The sequence below is a fragment of the Podarcis bocagei genome (assembly GCF_964188305.1).
Source record: "Podarcis bocagei genome assembly, chromosome: Z".
NCBI lineage: Eukaryota > Metazoa > Chordata > Lepidosauria > Squamata > Lacertidae > Podarcis > Podarcis bocagei.
The window spans coordinates 33,068,262-33,086,850 of record NC_138140.1 but is presented as its reverse complement, the minus strand read 5'-3'; the positions used below and the strand labels follow the sequence as shown (position 1 = coordinate 33,086,850).

The window sequence follows — 18,589 nt, the reverse complement described above, 5'->3', positions numbered from 1 at the left end:
TGATTTCTTGCCCACCCTTCGCCATAAGGTCCCTGGGTGGGTTACAGAAATTTAAAATCCAATATTAAAAATAGTTCAAAACAAATTCGCCACCAGGATAGCATGGTACCTAAACACACACACACACACACACACACACACACACACACACACACGTCATACCTCATGTTACATTTCCTTCAGGTTGCACATTTTCAGGTTGCGTCCCACGGCGACCCGGAAGTACTGTAAAGGGTTACTTCCGGGTTTCGCCACTCGCGCATGCACAGAAGCGGCAAATCATGACCCACGCATACACAGACACGCAGGAGTGGGTTGCGTTCCTCTCAGGTTGTGAACGGGCCTCCAGAATGGATCCAGTTCACAACCAGAGGTACCGATATATATATATATATATATATATATATATATATATATATATATATATATATTTGCTTTCGTAGATTTTCACGGGTACAGGAATGCAGGTTTTGGTGTCTTCGGGTGTCTTCCCGTGTAAGAGTTGGGGTGTCTAGGCGACGTTTATATATATATCGGTACCTCTGGTTGTGAACTGGATCCATATCTCAGGTGTTAAGGACCAGGGTAAAGAGGAGCATCTTCCACACATGATAGAAACTATCTAATGAACACACTTACGTGAGGAAGGAATTCTGCAACCTAAGAGCTGCTACAGAGAATGCCCTCTCCTGGTTGCCCTCCCTGAACTTCTGTGAGTGGTGGAACTGTCAAGAGGTTCCTCTCTGCTGACCTTATTATAAAGGTCTATAGCGGAGGCAGTATTTCAGATATATATTTGATGGGTAAAGAGGGTTTCTTGGGGGTTTTCTATTGCCACTTCCCCTGCTTCTGTTTGCACTTTACCTGAGTACAACCTAGCCATTTCATTTTTGTTGACCTAGAGGATGTGACCCTGCCTGTCTACATGTATTGCACATTCATGGTACATCCATGAGTCCTTATTAGTCTTGTGAAAGGCCTATTTGGAGTCCCACCAAGAAGGTCTATTGGAGAGCCATTTGCTGCATGGGTAAGAATTGCTGGACTGGAACAACTGTGGGGCCCTTCAGCCACTGTTGGGTTAGTGGATTTTGCAAGCATCCTGCTGGCCAGCATGAAGAATGGCCATGGCTGTGGCAACCTTGCTGAGTTGGCAGTGTTGAGTGGGGGGAGCAGCCCTCTCACAAGGAGAGTTGTGTGCTATATTTTCTAACAGGTTTTTTAAAGAAGATATTAAGCAAATTGCCATATGATTCCACTTCTGCCACTGTATCCCTTAAACACCACCAATTCCATGTTTAGTAAGGAACAGGGAGAAATCTGATTTAGTTCATATTTAAAGGCAAATCTGCACCTAATTTGCACTTTCCAAAACAATATGAGAACCAGAACAGTCATCCTTCAAAATTACTTCTCTCATTTTTGGAATGCAGTTTTCCAGCCAAGCAATGTGTATACAAATGCATATACTAGAGTAAAGTGTGCCTAAAAATGCATTGGACTAGGGGAAATTGCTTGCAACAATGTGTATTTTAAGCAAAAGTACACACATACAGTTGTGTATATTAGGAGAGATTTGCACTGGAAGGCTGACAAATTTTCAAGAGGACTATTTAAAAAGTGAATTTGAAAACTGATATAGTGGTGAATTGAACTTAAGATTGGAAAATTAAGAACCTGAGAGAAACCAAAACTGACAGATTCACTCCTCCCTAGTGCTTAGTGTTTAATATGCTTTCACCTAGGGCAATCTGAAATGAAATCAAAAGCAATCAAATGCATTCCACAAAATGGAATGCTACTATGTAATATTGTGGTGGAAATGAATCTATTTATCACACTTTCATCTTCAACCCCCATCCCTACAGCCCTTCATTTTGCCCATTGTGAAATGTCCTGATAGCATTTGCTCTTGTGCACTTTACCCCACCTCCCAGAACTGTAATGGGAAAATTACTGCAGCTCTTCTCCTGAAATTTGGCATAATTTGTACATGCAGAAAGCAGTGGCCTAGCGTTTGTGAAATCTGCCCCTCCAGGGATGCACCTATCAGACTATGGAGTGTATGATGTATATGTGCGAGGTGATGCAATGTTGCTATTGCCACAAGATCAAACGCAGGAAAAGCTTCCAATCCTTCTTGCACCATGGCACAAAAGTGCATGACTTTTCTTATCTTTTTTTACCTTTCCTCTTTGCCTTGTCCTCAATCTGGACACTTCAAGTTCTTTGGTTGTGTAAAATGTAGTAATCTCTAATGTGGTTATTATGGTAAAGTTATTTTTTTCCTGGGAGGGGCGCCAATACAGCTCCTTTCCAAGGGTGCAAGGGAAAGGCACCTAGCAGTAGACATCTGCTCATGCATAGGAAGCACCCAGGTCCATAAGGTATGCAAGCAGAAGCTCAACAACCATCTGCCAGGGATGCTGTACTTGTTACAAGTTCCTGCACTGAGTTGCGGGTTGGTCTAAATGACTTCCAAGGTGCTTTCCAACTTTGTAATCCTATGATTTGGGGGGACAATGTGAGGCAAGATATAATCATTCAGAACAATGCCATATTTTTAGTGTATTGATGATGCTTTATTTTTTTTGAAAATATTATTGCAGACAACAAAATGTCTGGAAAGGATTTTAACATAGTACAAGTTGGATTGCAAACACATTTGAATAAATTTGTTTACAGGCTCTGCAGGGATTGCCTCTAAACTGTACATTTTTCACTTTTGCACAAAGGAACAGGCTCTCTTACCCAATTCTTGATGTCTGCTCATATTCCAGCTGTCTTGGTTTTCACAGTGGAGCAAAAAGTAAGCACCTACTTCCACCCCAAACCAACTCCATGGCCAATGCAGAGAACAGTGTCTAGACCAGGAGGGCACAGCTACTCCTGCCTTGCAGTTCTTCCCACATAACACCAACTGGGGCATTGTAACCTGGGATAATTTCTTGGGGCAAATTAATTTCAGCATACAATCAGCAATATTTCATACCTAGTTCCAATGTTTAAAAACCCACTAAACAGCACAAATATGCCTTTTGCAAAGAAAGCTCTTTTGCTGATCAGTGCCAATAATCATTTGACAGCTCACATGCCTCTTCTTCTGGTAAAGTCCCCGCCTTAGTCGAAGAGCTGTTTCCAACAATATCTCCTCCCCCTTCTCTTTCCTTTCCTCTAGCTCTTTTCCCACTTCCCTTTTCCTCCTGAACAGCCATTTACAGCAACGCAGCCATTGTTTATGAGGTTGGGACTGGCTGTCAGCCAATCAGAGCTGAGCAGCTGGGATATAATAGCCCAGGCGCCAGCCATTACAGAGGAAGGAGAAGACAGGTCATCAGTGACATCACCTCTCAGAAAGTAAGCGGGGGAAGGAGGAAGCATTGATTTAAATTTGGAGAGATGACTGGAAATTTGGACCATGAGGAGAAAGCAGTGCATCAGAGGACAATCTGGAACATATAAAAAGATGGTCAGGGAGCCACCATGAGTACAACATCTAAAATGCTAAAAATAAGGCAGCTGGTGTCCTTTATATTGCTGCCAAATGATACACGCAGGATACGTTACAGACAGGTACACTGCTGTTGTTGTTTAGTTGTTATGTCTGACTCTTTGTGACCCCATGGACTAAAGCACGCCAGGCAGTCCTGTCTTCCACTGCCTCCCACAGTTTGGTCAAACTCATGCTGGTAGCTTCGAGAACAGTCACCAGTCTAGCTGCCGCATTCTGGATTAGTTGTAGTTTCTGGATCACCCTCAATGGTAGCCCCACATAGAGCGCATTGCAGTAGTCCAAGCGAGAGATAACTCTGGCAAGACAGTCCGCGGGCAGGTTGGGTCTCAGCCTGCGTACCAGATGGAGCTGATAAACAGCTGCCCTGGACTCAGAATTGACCTGCGCCTCCATGCGTCATTCATGAGTCCAGAATGACTCCCAGGCTGTGCAGCTGGTCCTTCAGCAGCACAGTTACCCCATTCAGGACCAGGGAGTCCTCCACACCTGCCCGCCTCCTGTCCCCCAGAAAGGAGTTGTAGTTTGGTTCCCTGGAAAGAGGAAACATGTTAAACCACATTAAGCCTCTAATGTCAAGAATGTTCCAGGTGGAGTTTGTAGGCCAGGCCAAAGTTCAAGCAGACTATTTAACACAGGAACAGGAGTTCAAACAAATTAGCAGGACCATGGACAGCTCCAAGTGGAGCTCTGTTGAACTGAACAGGAATTCAATGAGGCTTAGAAACACAGGGCCAAGGCTGGCATTTCGGTGAGGTGAGGTGAAGCAATTTCAAGCATTATCCACTCTGCCCTTCTCTGTCTCAACAGTTACACAGTTGCCAGTCCCAGTTCACCACCAGCAGTCCCACCATGGCTTCACCCATGCAGCCACCACTGATGTGCCCACTAATACTGTGCCTCACTGCCACTGCTGCATTGTAGCATCAGCATCAGTGAAGCTGTGGGCAAGGATTCAGTGGCAGTGGCAGAGCTGGCAGGAGCTTAGGCACAATGGGAGGCAGGGAGGCAGCCAGGCTCTGTGGGGCAGCCATGTCGGGGGCAGGGTGGTGATGGGGAATTTTGCTCTACCGTCTGACTCAGATTCTGAAGACTCCCTGCAACAGAAGCATTGGAATAAATGTCTTAAAACCAGGTCACAACCCTTTAAAACATAGAAAGCCTCTCTGGGGGGGGATGTAGCTTGCAACCCTGAATAGGCTGCTGACTATATCAATGGCAGGGATCAATGGGGTTTCATTGTAGCTTTGCTTACTAAATGTAAGTGAGATAATGCCATGCCAGATTAGATCACTGCCTGGACAGACATCTTATCCAATGCAAACTGAAGATTTTCCAATGCAAATTACCTCCATCTGAATTACTGTGATTTGCATAGGGAACATTTTCCAATTCACCCCCCCCCCCTACAATACACACTTCACTCCTCCAACCTGGCTTTGCCAAGCCCCTCAACATCCTTCATGGGTGCTCAACAGCTTCGTCCAGTCTTTTCTCTGAGGTCTCTGCCCTCCCTCTCTACTGCCCCACAGGAGGGAGTGCAGGAGTCAGAAGTAGAGGAGCCAATTGCTGCTTGCTGAAAGAGATGGTTTAATAACATTAATATGCATGAGGTGAGGAGAAGGGAGTGTTCTCTGTATTAAATATTTACCACTCAAGCCTTTGCATGTCTTCTAGGAATTCTGAAGGTCTGAAATTATTGCTGAAGGGGGATTCCAGGGACACAGCAGAAGAATCCCAGAGTACCTAGCCTTGGCTTCCCTTTGCTGCAAGACCCCAGTGGCTGTGCAATGGATACTGCAAGTTGGGCTTTGCTCCCAGGTGCAGGTTTGAACACAGCCATCTCCCCAGTGTAGTCGCCTGCCAGTACACAAGGGAGTCATTCTGAGGCTTGTGTTTCCTGGAGCCATGTGGGCTTCCTGTGGTCCAAAAGCTCTGCAGGGTGCAGTGGAGACAGGTTCCAAGTGGGGATTCCTTCTCCAAAGCAAGTGATGTAAGGGTCACTTCTGAAGTGCAGGTGGTCATCATGACAGCCTCCACAGACGTGCTCCTGTCTAAGTCTCTGCAACCCTTTGCAGCTCAAGGGTTGCATTCCTTGTGGGCAATCTTCCAGAGATCACAGATGGAAAAGTGGATAGAGCAACAGATAAAACTTTTACTCTTGTACAGTAGAGTACATTCCACCCATGCCAAAGCCAGAGGTTTCTACACACCTGCATCCACACACATCTATGTCCTATCCAGCAAGCTGCAAGCATTATCTCAGTTCAAGAATACATTCCAGCCAGTCAAAGGCTTTGGGAGAGACTGAGAAAGAAAGCTGGTGAGGGGTGTATCTTGGGGAGGAGGCATGTACTAGGAACAGTCTCTGGTGCCAGACAGAGCTGCTTGGAGACCACTACTGCCTTAAACTAATATCAGCTTCAGATGTTGGGTTTTTGCAGTAGAAGAGGAAAGAGTTACACCCTTTCTTCCATTCTGATGATTACCGGCCCTTCCAGCTGATGCTACTTGTTTCCCCCATCAGGTAAATGTACATGAACAAGCTAGAAATTAAATTAGGAAGCCTTAAGTGGGTAGGGAGTCTGGCAGACAATGGCTGCTTTTGAACATCATGCCATAGTTAAAATGAATGCACTGGTTCCCAAGGAGGAGATTACAAATACTTTGTTCCTCCCTTGGCTTTTTAGGCCAGTTCAGGACTGCAGCCAAGCCAAGGTTTGCCTCAGCATATCATCGAAACCTGAGATTATGGTTAAAAGCTCTCCCCCTTGGACACAACCTGTAGCCCTGGTTTTTGTCCTAAGGTTAAAAAGCAGGGAGGAAAGAAAGGGTGAGCTCTTCACTGGGGGCCAGCATGTTCATGAGGTCATGGCAAAGCTGTACATTTCTAACCAGAGGGTCAGGTGGTCACCTTCTGCTTCCTCCTGTATGAACTCCTGGCTATCTACTGTTCTTTAGCAGACTTTGTTGACTGAGAGATACTTCTCTTGGGGTGGAGAAATTGCACTGGAATGCAGGGAAGGAGCCTCTCTTAAAAAGGGGTAGTCAGTGATGGCTGGTGGCCAAGAGGGCTGGTGAGACAGGGAAGGCAACTAGAGGTGGAATCAGAGCCAACAACAGGGAGAACCAGCTTCTTCTAGTTTTTGTCGCCATCCTCCTCCCTGCTGCGTTCTACAAGAGCCAACACCTGGAGACTAAGGCGGAAGAGGCTGCCAGCTAGGGATATCCCTTGTACTAGTTGTAAGTAAGAAGGTGGGCAAGTGGGAGGTTACTGAGAATTGACTGATGTTGGTGGGTCATCCTAATGGAACCTCAACTGGGGGTAAAAAATGCCTCAAGAGTCATCAAGGTTATAACAGCTTAGTTTTACCAGTAATGAGAAGCCTGTTTTCAGTGTTCCTGAATCTCATATTCACTGCTCTCTCCACCAACAAAATCCAAAAGGTGCTGAAGAAAGGCAGGAGTATGGGGGGATCAATTCAAAAATGCAAGAATTATCTCTCTCTCTGTTTTCCTATCCCACTCCCCATCCCCTGCACATTGTTTGTGGCAAACCTATGTGTGCAAGGAGGCCCACTAGAGATAGAATAATATATTTGTAGTTTTTTATATATATACAGTGTGTGTGTGTGTGTGTGTGTTCAGTGGAGGGGGTTGTGTTTCTTTATTTCTCAGTTTTTCCTAATTATAATTATTTTTAATTTATTCCACTGGAAGAAATTTTATTTCTTCTTTTCCTCCTTTATTTTGCTTTTGCTGCATGCACACCATGCATTGAAAGCAATCCCCTGTCCTGTTCCAAATATTGAAAAGTGGCATTTGCACCTCACAGAACGGCAATTCCCTGCACCTTTAACAAATTGGAGCTCCAATAATTCTGTGGGACTGAGGGAGGAATGTGCTTTAAATGTGTGTACACAGCCAGAGTATTTTCTGTGCCACTCACTTTTGTCCTGCCCACTTGCACCTTGGCATGCAATTCTCAGAAGGCTGGTCGTATTTTAATCTGGCCCTTGGGATGAAAGAGGTTCCCCACCCCTGATATAAGAGTCTATTTCACCAAATGCATAATGCACCAAATGCATGCACAAACACAGACACACGGTGGTGGTGAAGTGGAATTGTAAGTGGTGTGGATAATGAAATGCAAAAAGTACAGCTTGTGGCAACCCCAACAACAACACCTCAGTGACCCTTTAAACAGCAGTGAGAGGTGATAAAACAACCAACTTGGCAATGCTTTGTTGATTAACATATGTAATGGGACAGGAAACCATTTTCTCTATTCAGACTCAAATGAGTAGAATTGAATTTACTGATATAAGTCAGCTATTCCACTTTAAAGCCCCCTTTGAAATTCCTTTGTTAAAGGGTGGCCACTTTAAGATCTGTGGGCTTCTCGGCATCCTGTTCAGTGCCCTTTTCAGTACAATGCTTGACTAAAAGGAGACCCTTCCCAATTGTTTTCTAGCACTACCAAATGTTACAAAGCCAACCAGAGGCTCTCAATTAATAGCTCTGTGTTTTGACACAGCTTTTGACACTGGTGGCTTGCGCTTGTCCTCCCCAGATCAATAGTGCAAATGCTTGCCAGCTGTGGGTGCACAGTACTGTGAAAAATTGCTTGTTCTGAAGGACACCTCCCAGCATCCACCACTGCCAGGGCAAATGGTGATAAATAACTTGACCTGAGGATATGGACATCTGAGCATGTCTGGAACTTCCTGCCAAACCCATTTTGAGTGTCCCCACAATCTGTGTAACACCCATGCATATGGGGAATCCCCAGGGAAAGGCAGCATTACTCATTACTATGAAATCTATTGATTTCGCTTTTGCTTATCATCCCTTGAAAAGTGACTGAGACGAAAGTCAAGAACAAGAAAGCTCTTTGATAGCCTACAAGTTGGAAGTCAGACTGCAATGCATTTGAGGTATAAGGCTATTTGCTTCCCAGAGTTAGGGAGGATTGGACAAGCACACACACACACCATACTTTAGGGAAATAATTACATCCATCAAGTTATTAATATGTCTTTCAATACCTAAACCATTGATTTATGTTACTGTATTAACATTTTGTATATTGCCAAGACTTCAGAACATATTTTAATTCGAATCCCTGAAACTTTTCTAGGCTTCTTATAGAAATTCTATTTCTCTGCAGCTCCAAACTTTAGGTTCACCATTAGGATCAAGGAGTCAATATATTTTCCAGGGGAAAACTGTTGCTTTTCCCCAGACATGTTAGGACTTTGTTAGTGGTAGGGTTTTTTGTTTTGTATTTTGGACTGCCTAGGTGGTTTTATTGTGCTGCTTAACTCAATTAAAATAAGTTTGGTTTCTTCTGACTGCCCAAGCAGATCCATTTTATACACAGGATGGGCTGCAAGCGCAGATCAGATGAGGCAGCCTCACTTTTTGCAGAGGCTGCCTATAAAATATTTAGTGAGCTGCCACAGGCAATTGCATTAAAGGAGGTAGTTAAACACCCCCTACCCGAGGGCACCCCCCCTGCCATGTAAATCAAACAAATTGGACTCTTTTCACAATTGACACACATGATTTTACTTATGGTGAATAATTTAGTATTAAAAAGTAGAGACACACTTTGCCCCATCTGTAATTTCTTTTCCTTTTATTCTTTTCCCTCACACTCCCTTCTCTACCGAGAGTTGGAGTGGTAGGGATGCCAGCCCTTCTCCTAATGTAGGAGGCGGCAAGAGGGGCATTTTGCTGCCTGGGTGACCCGTTAAAAAGATTCCCACTTCTTAATGGAAGAAGCCGTGTTCGCTCCGGAAACTCACCAAGTTGTCCATTTAAAATCCTAAGCAGGATTAACGCTGAGGGAAAAGGCAGCTGGCCTCGATGAATTCCCTCCTGGCACCTTCAGTGGGCAATTGCACTTTTTAAATTAAGAGCTCTCCTTTAGTACAAAGTGGGTCAGGTTTTTTTTTTTAATAAAGGTTTTTACAGACCTGATTAATCTCCCTAGCATCTATGGGTATCCTCATAATCAGCGCCTTGTGGTTTATTGCCCCTGGGGCTAGGCTGATTTGCTTGTTAGGCCTCAGCCCTTCTTCCAAGTTAACTAGATCAGCTAGGTTACAAACTTCCCTTGCCACCCCAAGCCATGATTGCAGTGATACACAACCTCAACCATGGGCCGCCTCCTCACTGTTGTCTAGTGGTTACAGCAAAGGAAGGAGACTTTCCACCCTTATCTAAGAGCCCATTCCCTCAATGGCAATTTATCAGGGGTCACATGTCGGCAGTGGGCAGGGCCAGAACAAATAATGGGAGGAACCACCTTATTTCTCCCTCTGGCACCCCATTATCTTGCTGACTTCATCCCTACCCAGTGGGCTGGCAGGCAAAATAAAGAGAGCACCCTTGCCACACATCTGCCCTGACCACAGGCAGAAGATCCTTCACCCCACCACCATCCTCCATTCATTGCTGCATCTGTTTTGGCTCCCCTCTTCTCCTTTCCCTCTGGACTCTCCTCACTCACATGAAATTAGCCTTAATCAAATTCTGTCAGGCACGAACCGTTCCTCCCAGCACCCTTTTTATTGTGCATTTCACACATAAGTAGACCTAAAGGATAGTCCTTCTGACATTGCCACAGACACAAATTTCCTCTGGGGTCAACATTCTACCCCACCATACCATCAAAATCTCATTGGTAAATCTCATGCCTGAAGTGGCTGCCTCACTCTCCCTAACGGTAGGACTGCTCCTGTGTAGATGGAGGGCATTACGCAAACTTCATCACAATTGAATGAACCCCTCATAATGGTAGAATATGATTAAAATCCTCCTCTGTTAATTTTACTACACAGGCAGACTGATCTAGGGCGAGGAGCTTCTAATTGTATTTGGGTCCCAAAACATTGAGTGCTTTCAAGATGAGCACCATAGCTGTTGTGAGCCATAGTTGACTCAGCACTGGGGTAGCAATTGCTCTCAGGCGAAGAGCAGGAGCAGAAGGATGCAGAGTGGCCCAAGAGAGAGGATAGGGGCCCTGTTTGTTTGTCTTTAGGAACCGGGGAGCGAAAGCAGTCCTGCCGGCTCCCCATCAACCTCCATCGATAAAATTGAGGGGGCCCTTAGCAATGAGAAAGGGCACCAACCTGCAAGGATGAGAGACTAGTCAGCAGAGGAAGGAGCCAGGGTGGCTGATCTCAGTCCCATCACCTAGGACTAGGCACCACTTCTTCTGTTGTCCATGCCTCCAGCGACGCATGCACCTTGAAGTGCAGCAAACCTTTAAGTACAGCAATCTCTTAGTGAGAGAAAGTCACATGAATAGCATAGGTAGAATGCATCTCATCAAATTCTTAAGCTCCTTCCCTTTTAGGATTTGGCAGGTGATATTGTGTGTCCCACCCCATGACAGATGACAACACAGGAAGTCCCTCTCCTGAGAGCAATGATGTAATGCTTTGGAGTATCAGATTACCCCCTCTATGAAAACGTCAATCATTCATGGTTTGGAAGCCTGCAGCCAATCCTGGAAGGTGCAAGCATGCCGTGTCTTGCCTTTAAATGATGGTAGGAGGGGCAAATCCATCTGTTGAGATATATTTGTTACTTACATCAAATCTTGGACTCCTGATGCCACTCATGAATTCTCTAATCTGTGGGATATAATCCACTGAGAGCAGTCAAGTACAACATTCCTTGTTTTCCTTGAGTGAACATGCAAGGGAATGTTTGGTCCAGCCAGTTGAAACTTTCTGTTCCTCCTGGCCTGGAGCATCCTTCCTTGTATGTGACTAGTGGGTGGGCATGGCCTTTCCAGACCTGGTAAAAGGACAAGGCATGCTGCCACTCTCTCTCTTTCCCATCTTCCTTTCATCCTGCGAACTTCCTGGAATGAACTATGAACTGCTGGCTGCCCCAGGTAATCTCCCTTATGGGATAAACGTATTAGTATAAGTTTGTAACTTTAAGCCTAACACCTGCCTTCAGGGATCACACTGTGCTCTGCCTGATCGTGAGTAAACTTTCTTTTTATTGCTTATGAATAAGACCTTGGTGTCTTTATTCTTTTAGGAGGGATTCAAGGGGTCCAACCAGGAAAATATTAGAACACATTTCAGTCTGGATAAACCAGATTGAATTGTGTATTGTCTTAAGAAACTCACACAAGTTTGCGACTAGTTTTCTGCTGTTTATAAGAGAATGTAAACTCTGCTAAGTAAAGGAACTTGCTAGTGCAAGTTAGGAAGGATATTAATAAACAATATATCCTCTCCTGCCACCCTGAACATTCCCACATAATCCTGTCCATGGCAATCTGTACCTATGTCAAGCCTGGCCTGTACGGTTGCATGCCTTGAATAAAGCTAACTTTCTGACTCATACATGCCTCAGTCAGGATACTTGGAATGGGAGTCATGACAACACATTTAATTAGCAGAAGCTAATTTGATGGGGAATTTTGATGGGGCTCAGCCCCCTCCTTGAATTTTTTTTGGGGGGCCTCAGCCCTCCGTCCCCCTAGATGGCACCTTCTTTTCTTTTCTTTTTTTCCTTTTCTTTTCTTTTCTGATACAGTTACAAGCTTGGTGGATCAGGGGAATGCTGTGCACATTGTGTATCTTGATTTCAGTTAAGCCTTTGACAAAGTCCCCCATGATATTCTTGTATGGAAGCTGGTAAAATGTAGAGTGGATGAGGTTACTCTTAGGTTGATTTGTAGCTGGTTGACTGACAAACCCAAAGAGTGCTCAGTAATGGTTCCTAAACATCCTGGGGAAAAGTGACCAGTGGGGCTCCTCCTGGCTTGCCAGTACAGTAGTACATGAGAAAAGGATCTAGGAGTCTTAGTAGACCACAAGTTTAACATGAGTCAACTGTCTGATGCAACAGCAAAAAAAAAAAAAAAAAGCTAATTCTATTCTAGGCTGCACCAACAGAAGTATAATGTCCTAATCAAGGGAAATAATAGTCCCACTCTATTCTCCCTTGGTCAGATCACACCTGGAATACTGTGTCCATTTCTGGGTACAACAATTTAAGAAGGATTTTGACAAGCTGGAATGTGTGCAGAGAAAGGCAACCAAGATTATCAAAGGCCTGGAAACCAAGCCTTTTGAGGAATGCTTGAGGAAGCTGGGTGTATTTAGCCTGGAAAAGAGGAGACTGAGAACAGATATAATAGCCATATTCAGATATCTAAAGGGATGTCCCATGGGAAGGTGGAACAAGCTTGCTTTTTCCTGCTCTGGAGAGTAGGACTCAAACCAATGGATTCAAGTTACAAGAAAGGAGATTCCGACCAAACATCAGAAACAATTCTCTGATGGCAAGAGCTGGGAAGGTGGTGGACTCTCCTTCCTTGGAGGTTTTTAAGCAGAGGTTGGATGCTCATTTGCCATTGATACTTTAGTTGAGATTCATGCATTGCAAGTGGTTGGAGTAAATGACCCTCAGGATCCCTTCCAACTATACAATTCTAGGATTCTATGTGATTACAAAATGTCTCCTATTTACCAGGGGACAGACTGAAGCTCAGTGGTTAAGCCCATGTTGTGCGTGCTTAAGGTCTCTAGCTCAGTCCCTGACACCTGTAGATAGAAATTAGCAGGTGATGTGGAAAAAACCTCTTACCAATGCTCTGACTACTAATACTCTGATGAGCCATTGCGAAGAGAGTCAGAATAGATCAGGGGTCAGCAAACGTTTTTCAGCAGGGGGCTGGTCCGCTGTCCCTCAGACCTTGTGGGGGGCCGAACTATATTTTGGAGGGAAAAAATGAACGAATTCCTATGCCCCACAAATAACCCAGAGATGCATTTTAAATAAAAGGACATATTATATTCATGTAAAAACATGCTGATTCCTGGACTGTCCGCAGGCCGGATTTAAAAGGTGATTGGGCCAGATCCGGCCCCTGGGCCTTAGGTTGCCTCCCCATGGAATAGATTCTAAGGCCACTGTGCCTCAAGTCACATTTGCACACTGTGGTACAAGCCGGAGGGGGCGTGATATTATCCCAGTGTGCACTACGTGTTTGGTCTCTGCACCTCTACAACCCCTCCCAACTCGTATTCATAAAGCTGTCATCAGCGCATATAATGTCAGCTGCATATATGCAATTGCTGTCTCAAATTCACGCGCCTTAGCTTCACTGAGAAGTAAATGTGGTGAAATGTGGTGGTTTTCCTTTTGGACTGAAAAGGTGGTTCGGGGGAAAGCACACTGAAGAGCAGCATTGCTCAAGAAACTACAGGATAGTTCTGTGTGACGTGTGTACACAGATTCAAAAACCATTGGTGGGGGGGGGGGATTGCGCTGGAGCCAGAGTAAATGGTAATATGAAGACAACCAAAGTTTATCATCTGCTCTTTGGCAGCACGCCGTCACTCCATTTTTCTCCATCAGTGGAGAGACACTGAAACAGAGAGTAAGGAGAAGCAGGCTAGCAGCAAGCACATTAAAATTGAAGACTCCCATGTTAGTCTATGTCAGGAGTGGGAATCCAAAAGCCACAACAGGGGAAATACATTCTTGAGACATTTTGGTTGGTCCTAACACAGGTACTTATCTATAATAAGGTAAAGAAGCAAGGAGATCAAGGACAGAAATCAAGACCTCATTTTTACTGGCAGAGGCAATTCAAAAGCACAACTTTCAGATACATTGCTTTGGAGGGGGCTTCTAAGACTTCCCCTCCCTCCGGTCGGAACTGCTTATCCTTGTATTTCTCTCCCCGTATGTCCTGACGCTGATATTTTTTTCTGCTTCCTTAACTCTGCTGCTTGCTGCACGTGAGGTTTAATTCAGATGGGGCTAGAACAGTGGTCGTCAGTGCAAGACTTCTCCGCCCCGCCCCCCCCCTTTAACAGAATGAGCAGGAGGTCACTCCCCAAAGGCAGGCAGCCACAGCCAATGGATATAACTCATTTCCAGGACAGGTGACAGTTAAAAAAAATGTTTTTAATGTAATACTAATAATAATAATAAACAATAATGATGATGATGATAAATAAATAACGATAACAATAATAACAATGATGATGATGATGATAGCGAAGCACCCTGGCCCTCTTCTTTGACAAGCCGCCTCCGGGAGCTCTGGCGGCAAAAGGGCGAGCAAGGAGCGTGAGCGCTCCTCCTGCTAAACCAAATAAAATCCCTTTCAGGCTCGGAGATCTCGGAAGTGGGCGGGGCGGAGTCCTGACGCCGCAGCCAATGGGAGGGCGGCCCGCTGGAAGGGTGTGGTCTGGGCGGCTCTATAATGTCATTGATAGTGCAAGAGCGCCGGCAGAGACAATAAGGGGAGCCGGGCTGGCGCGGTCACCTGCTGGTCTCCTCCTGCTCCTCGCCAACGCCGCCGCCACCATAATCACCACCATGATGTCCATGAACAGCAAACAGGCGTTCAGCATGCACCCCATCCTGCACGAGCCCAAGTACACCCACCTCCACTCCAGCTCCGAGGCCATCCGGAGGGCTTGTTTGCCTGCCCCGCAGGTAAGGAACGGGTTCTACGGAAAGGGAATGGAGGTGGGGGAGAGAGGAAAGTGGTGGTGGGAGCTAGTATTTCTGTGAAAGGATGTCGGTACCTGGATTCCTTGCTTCCTTTCTCCACCCCTGTGACCCATTCAGTTGGACTGGTTCTCTCCGATCCCCCTGCCTCTACGAAGGTGCAGATCAAATTTCCAAGTCGGGGGTGCAGGAAGAGGGAAGAGAGGGGCGCGGGACATTTGGGGTGATGGGTGAGCCCGAAAGATAACTCGGGCAAAGTCTGGAAAGAGGAAGAAGACGGCTCTGCGGAGATCCGACGGCACTGTCCCGGCCCTTCCTGTTTACCCAAGCCCAGTCCTCCTCTCAAAAGTTGCGTGGCACAAATGAGGAGGGGAGACACGTGGAGGTAGGAAACGGTATACTTTCGGGAAAGAAGGGGGGGGCAGGAAAGGTTCATTTGATATATCCCAGCAGCAAGGCGACCCAGCTAGGGTCGGAGGTGGTGGATAGGTGCCTGCTTTCCTTCTCTGGTTGCGTGCCTCTCTCTGAGCTCTGTCCATCTCTCTCCCCACCCCCTCGCAGCTGCAAAGTAACTTCTTCGCCGGCCTGGACGAGACTTTGCTGCGCGGGGCCGAGGCCCTGGCGGCGGTGGACATTGTCTCGCAGAAGAGCCACCCCTTCAAGCCGGACGCCACTTACCACACCATGAGCAGCGTCTCGGTCTCCTGCACGCCCACCTCGTCGTCGGTGCACCTGCACCACCCGTCGGTGCTGAGCGGCCACTCGCACCACGCTCACCATCACCACCATCATCACCAGCCTGCTCAGGGCCTGGATGGCGAGCTGCTGGAGCACCTCAACTCAGCCCTGCCGCTACCGGACGTGGGGGCAGCGCCCGCGCACCCCCACCCGCATGCCCACCTGCCGGCCCTCAATGCCATGGGCCACCCAGCGCACGGCCAGCCGCCCATGGGCATGGGCCACCACCCGCCCCACGGCCTGGCATCGCACACTGTCTTGGCCGGCCCGGAGACAGAGACGGACCCGCGGGAGCTGGAGTCCTTTGCCGAGCGCTTCAAGCAGCGGCGCATCAAGCTGGGCGTGACGCAGGCCGACGTGGGCTCCGCGTTGGCCAACCTCAAGATCCCCGGCGTCGGATGCCTCAGCCAGAGCACCATCTGCCGCTTCGAGTCGCTCACCCTCTCGCACAACAACATGGTGGCCCTCAAGCCCATCCTGGAAGCCTGGCTGGAGGAGGCGGAGCGGGCCCAGCGTGAGAAGATGGCCAAGCCCGAGGTGTACTCGACGGGAGACAAGAAGCGCAAGCGCACCTCCATCGCGGCGCCGGAGAAGCGCTCGCTGGAGGCCTACTTCGCCGTCCAGCCACGGCCTTCGTCGGAGAAGATCGCCGCCATCGCCGAGAAGCTGGACCTGAAGAAGAACGTGGTGAGGGTCTGGTTTTGCAATCAAAGGCAGAAGCAGAAGCGCATGAAATTCTCCGCCGCTTATTGAGGAGAGAGGATGGGGAAAGGGAAGGAAGAGCGGAGGGGGATAGAAGGCAAAAAGGACGCCTAAAACGGAGGGACAATGATGAATCTAAAATTAAAAGGGGTGAAAACATCTCCCACGAGCATGGGGAGCTCTATAGCGCACCCTGTGTTGGACTTACTGGAACTCCCTTGGCTGAGGGGTATCGAAAGGCAGACACAACTCAACCAGCCCCATCCGAGAGAGAGAGAGAGAAAGAGAAAGAGAAAGAGAAAGAGAAAGAGAAAGAGAAAGAAAGAGAGAATAAAGACTCTTTGTTTACTAAGTAAAAGAACAATGCAAATACTTCAATAGATATATACAGGAGTGAGGGGGGAAACCCCTATGCTACTGTACCATATTCCTGGTGAGTGAAAAAGTTGAGTCTTTTTCGTGGGTTTACTTTTTCTTTTCTTTTTTTAAATGAAAAAAGGGACTTCATATTTCCATCCCATTTCCATCCCTGTATTTTCAAGCAAACGAGATATGGAGGGGGGAAAGGAAGGAAGCTTGAAACCGAAAGCAAACAAACACTCCCTCTTTCCTCCCGAGTTCCAAAAGTTTGTTTGTTTTTTAACACTTTTTGCTGGCTTCTGTTCGATGAGATTTTTTAATTATTATTACTACTACCCTTGCTCCCATTGGCTTACCTCTCCGGCACTCTTCACCCCATCCCAGACCCGGCTTCGCCTCGCATGCTTCAGCCTTCCGATCCTCTCCTTGCCCCACAGCAAAATCCAACCGCATTCTTTGCAATAAACCTTCTGTTCCTACCTCATCCTTTAAAAAAATAATAATTAAAAGGGGGGAGGGAGAGAAAAGAAGAGCAAATATCAAAGGAACCTGTCTGGCTGATTTGGAAAACCGGGTGATGGTGGAGAGAGCTTGATTTAAAATTTTGATTTGACTTCACTTGAACTATTTAATCCTGTATAATTTCACTGTACAACCAACAACAACAACAGCGCTTTGACAATCAAATCATTAAATATCGCCTTTATTACTCTTCAAACCTGTGGAATTGCGCTGGGGGGTGGATATGAATGTCGTAAGGGCAGAAGGAGCCCCTTGGTTTCTAACGCACAGCGCAATCCTACGCATCTCTACTTAGAAGTAAATCGTATTGAGTTCAATGGGACTTACTCCCAGGGAAGTGTGCAGATATTGTGACTCCAGGCTTCCCCTTTGCTTCGATGTTTTGAGTTTGTTATTATACAACAAGTCACGCTTTTTGTCGCCCCCACCTGGACCCCCCCTCTCATTTTTGTTTCTAGAATGCAACTATCCAAAAGATTGTTTTGTTTTCTGCGGGGTGTGAGGAAGGTAAAATATTCTGATTTATATGTCTTCTTCTTTTAAAAACCAAACACGGTGGTTAACAAAATTAATTATTAGCAAACAACTTCTTCCTCTGCAAAGATTTAACTTGGCACTTTCTAAAACAAAAACAAAAAAAAATATTTTTATTTCGTTTCGCTTTGCCTATGTAATAGCAAAATGGTCTCCATGTCACTGTTTTTTAAGGAAAGAAAATAGAAAGATTGTATTATTCGTTTGTGTGAGTGCGTGACGAATGAAATGATGTGTCCGTGTATGCTACACAAGTTCAAATAAAACACGCACGTTTTACCTCACCCCGCTCCACGGTTTTGGATGATCTGGGCAGGAAAGGAATGTGAGTCCCGGGATCTAAGCACAACTCAGGTCACTGCCCCCGCCCGCCCCCTGTTTACAAACAAAGGTTCTTTATTCTATATGACTTGGGTCGGGGAACTATTCGCCTCGATTTTTAAAAATGTTACAAAGCAGAACGCATAGCGCAAAATGTTGTTGAAAGGAAATAGCTATACCCAGTGCAACCAAGAGGTAGTTTCCCTCCATAATCAACTTGTCTTCCTTGTTGCTGCGCAGTAATTACTTCCTTTTGAAAAAAACTCCTTTGGAACCTTCGTAGCTTACAAACCTCTGGCGTTGCTCTTCCCCTCCCCTTCCTCTTCGTAGTGTAGAATATTTTAGTTTTTGATTTTACTAGAAGTACTATGGATGTCCAACTCCGAGCCCAAGGAT

At 46.2% G+C, this 18,589-nt stretch overlaps 1 protein-coding gene across 1 annotated transcript; it reads left to right on the top strand.

Moving 5' to 3' along the window:
• The first annotated feature begins 2,328 nt into the window (after window positions 1–2,328).
• LOC308579274 (brain-specific homeobox/POU domain protein 3-like) lies at window positions 2,329–16,725 on the top strand. Its single transcript, XM_081180193.1, has 3 exons — window positions 2,329–2,387; window positions 14,671–15,001; window positions 15,578–16,725. Exons 2-3 carry the CDS (start codon window positions 14,720–14,722, stop codon window positions 16,505–16,507), a joined length of 1,212 nt encoding a protein of 403 aa, XP_081036319.1. The 5' UTR covers window positions 2,329–2,387; window positions 14,671–14,719; the 3' UTR covers window positions 16,508–16,725.
• The last annotated feature ends 1,864 nt before the right edge of the window (window positions 16,726–18,589 follow it).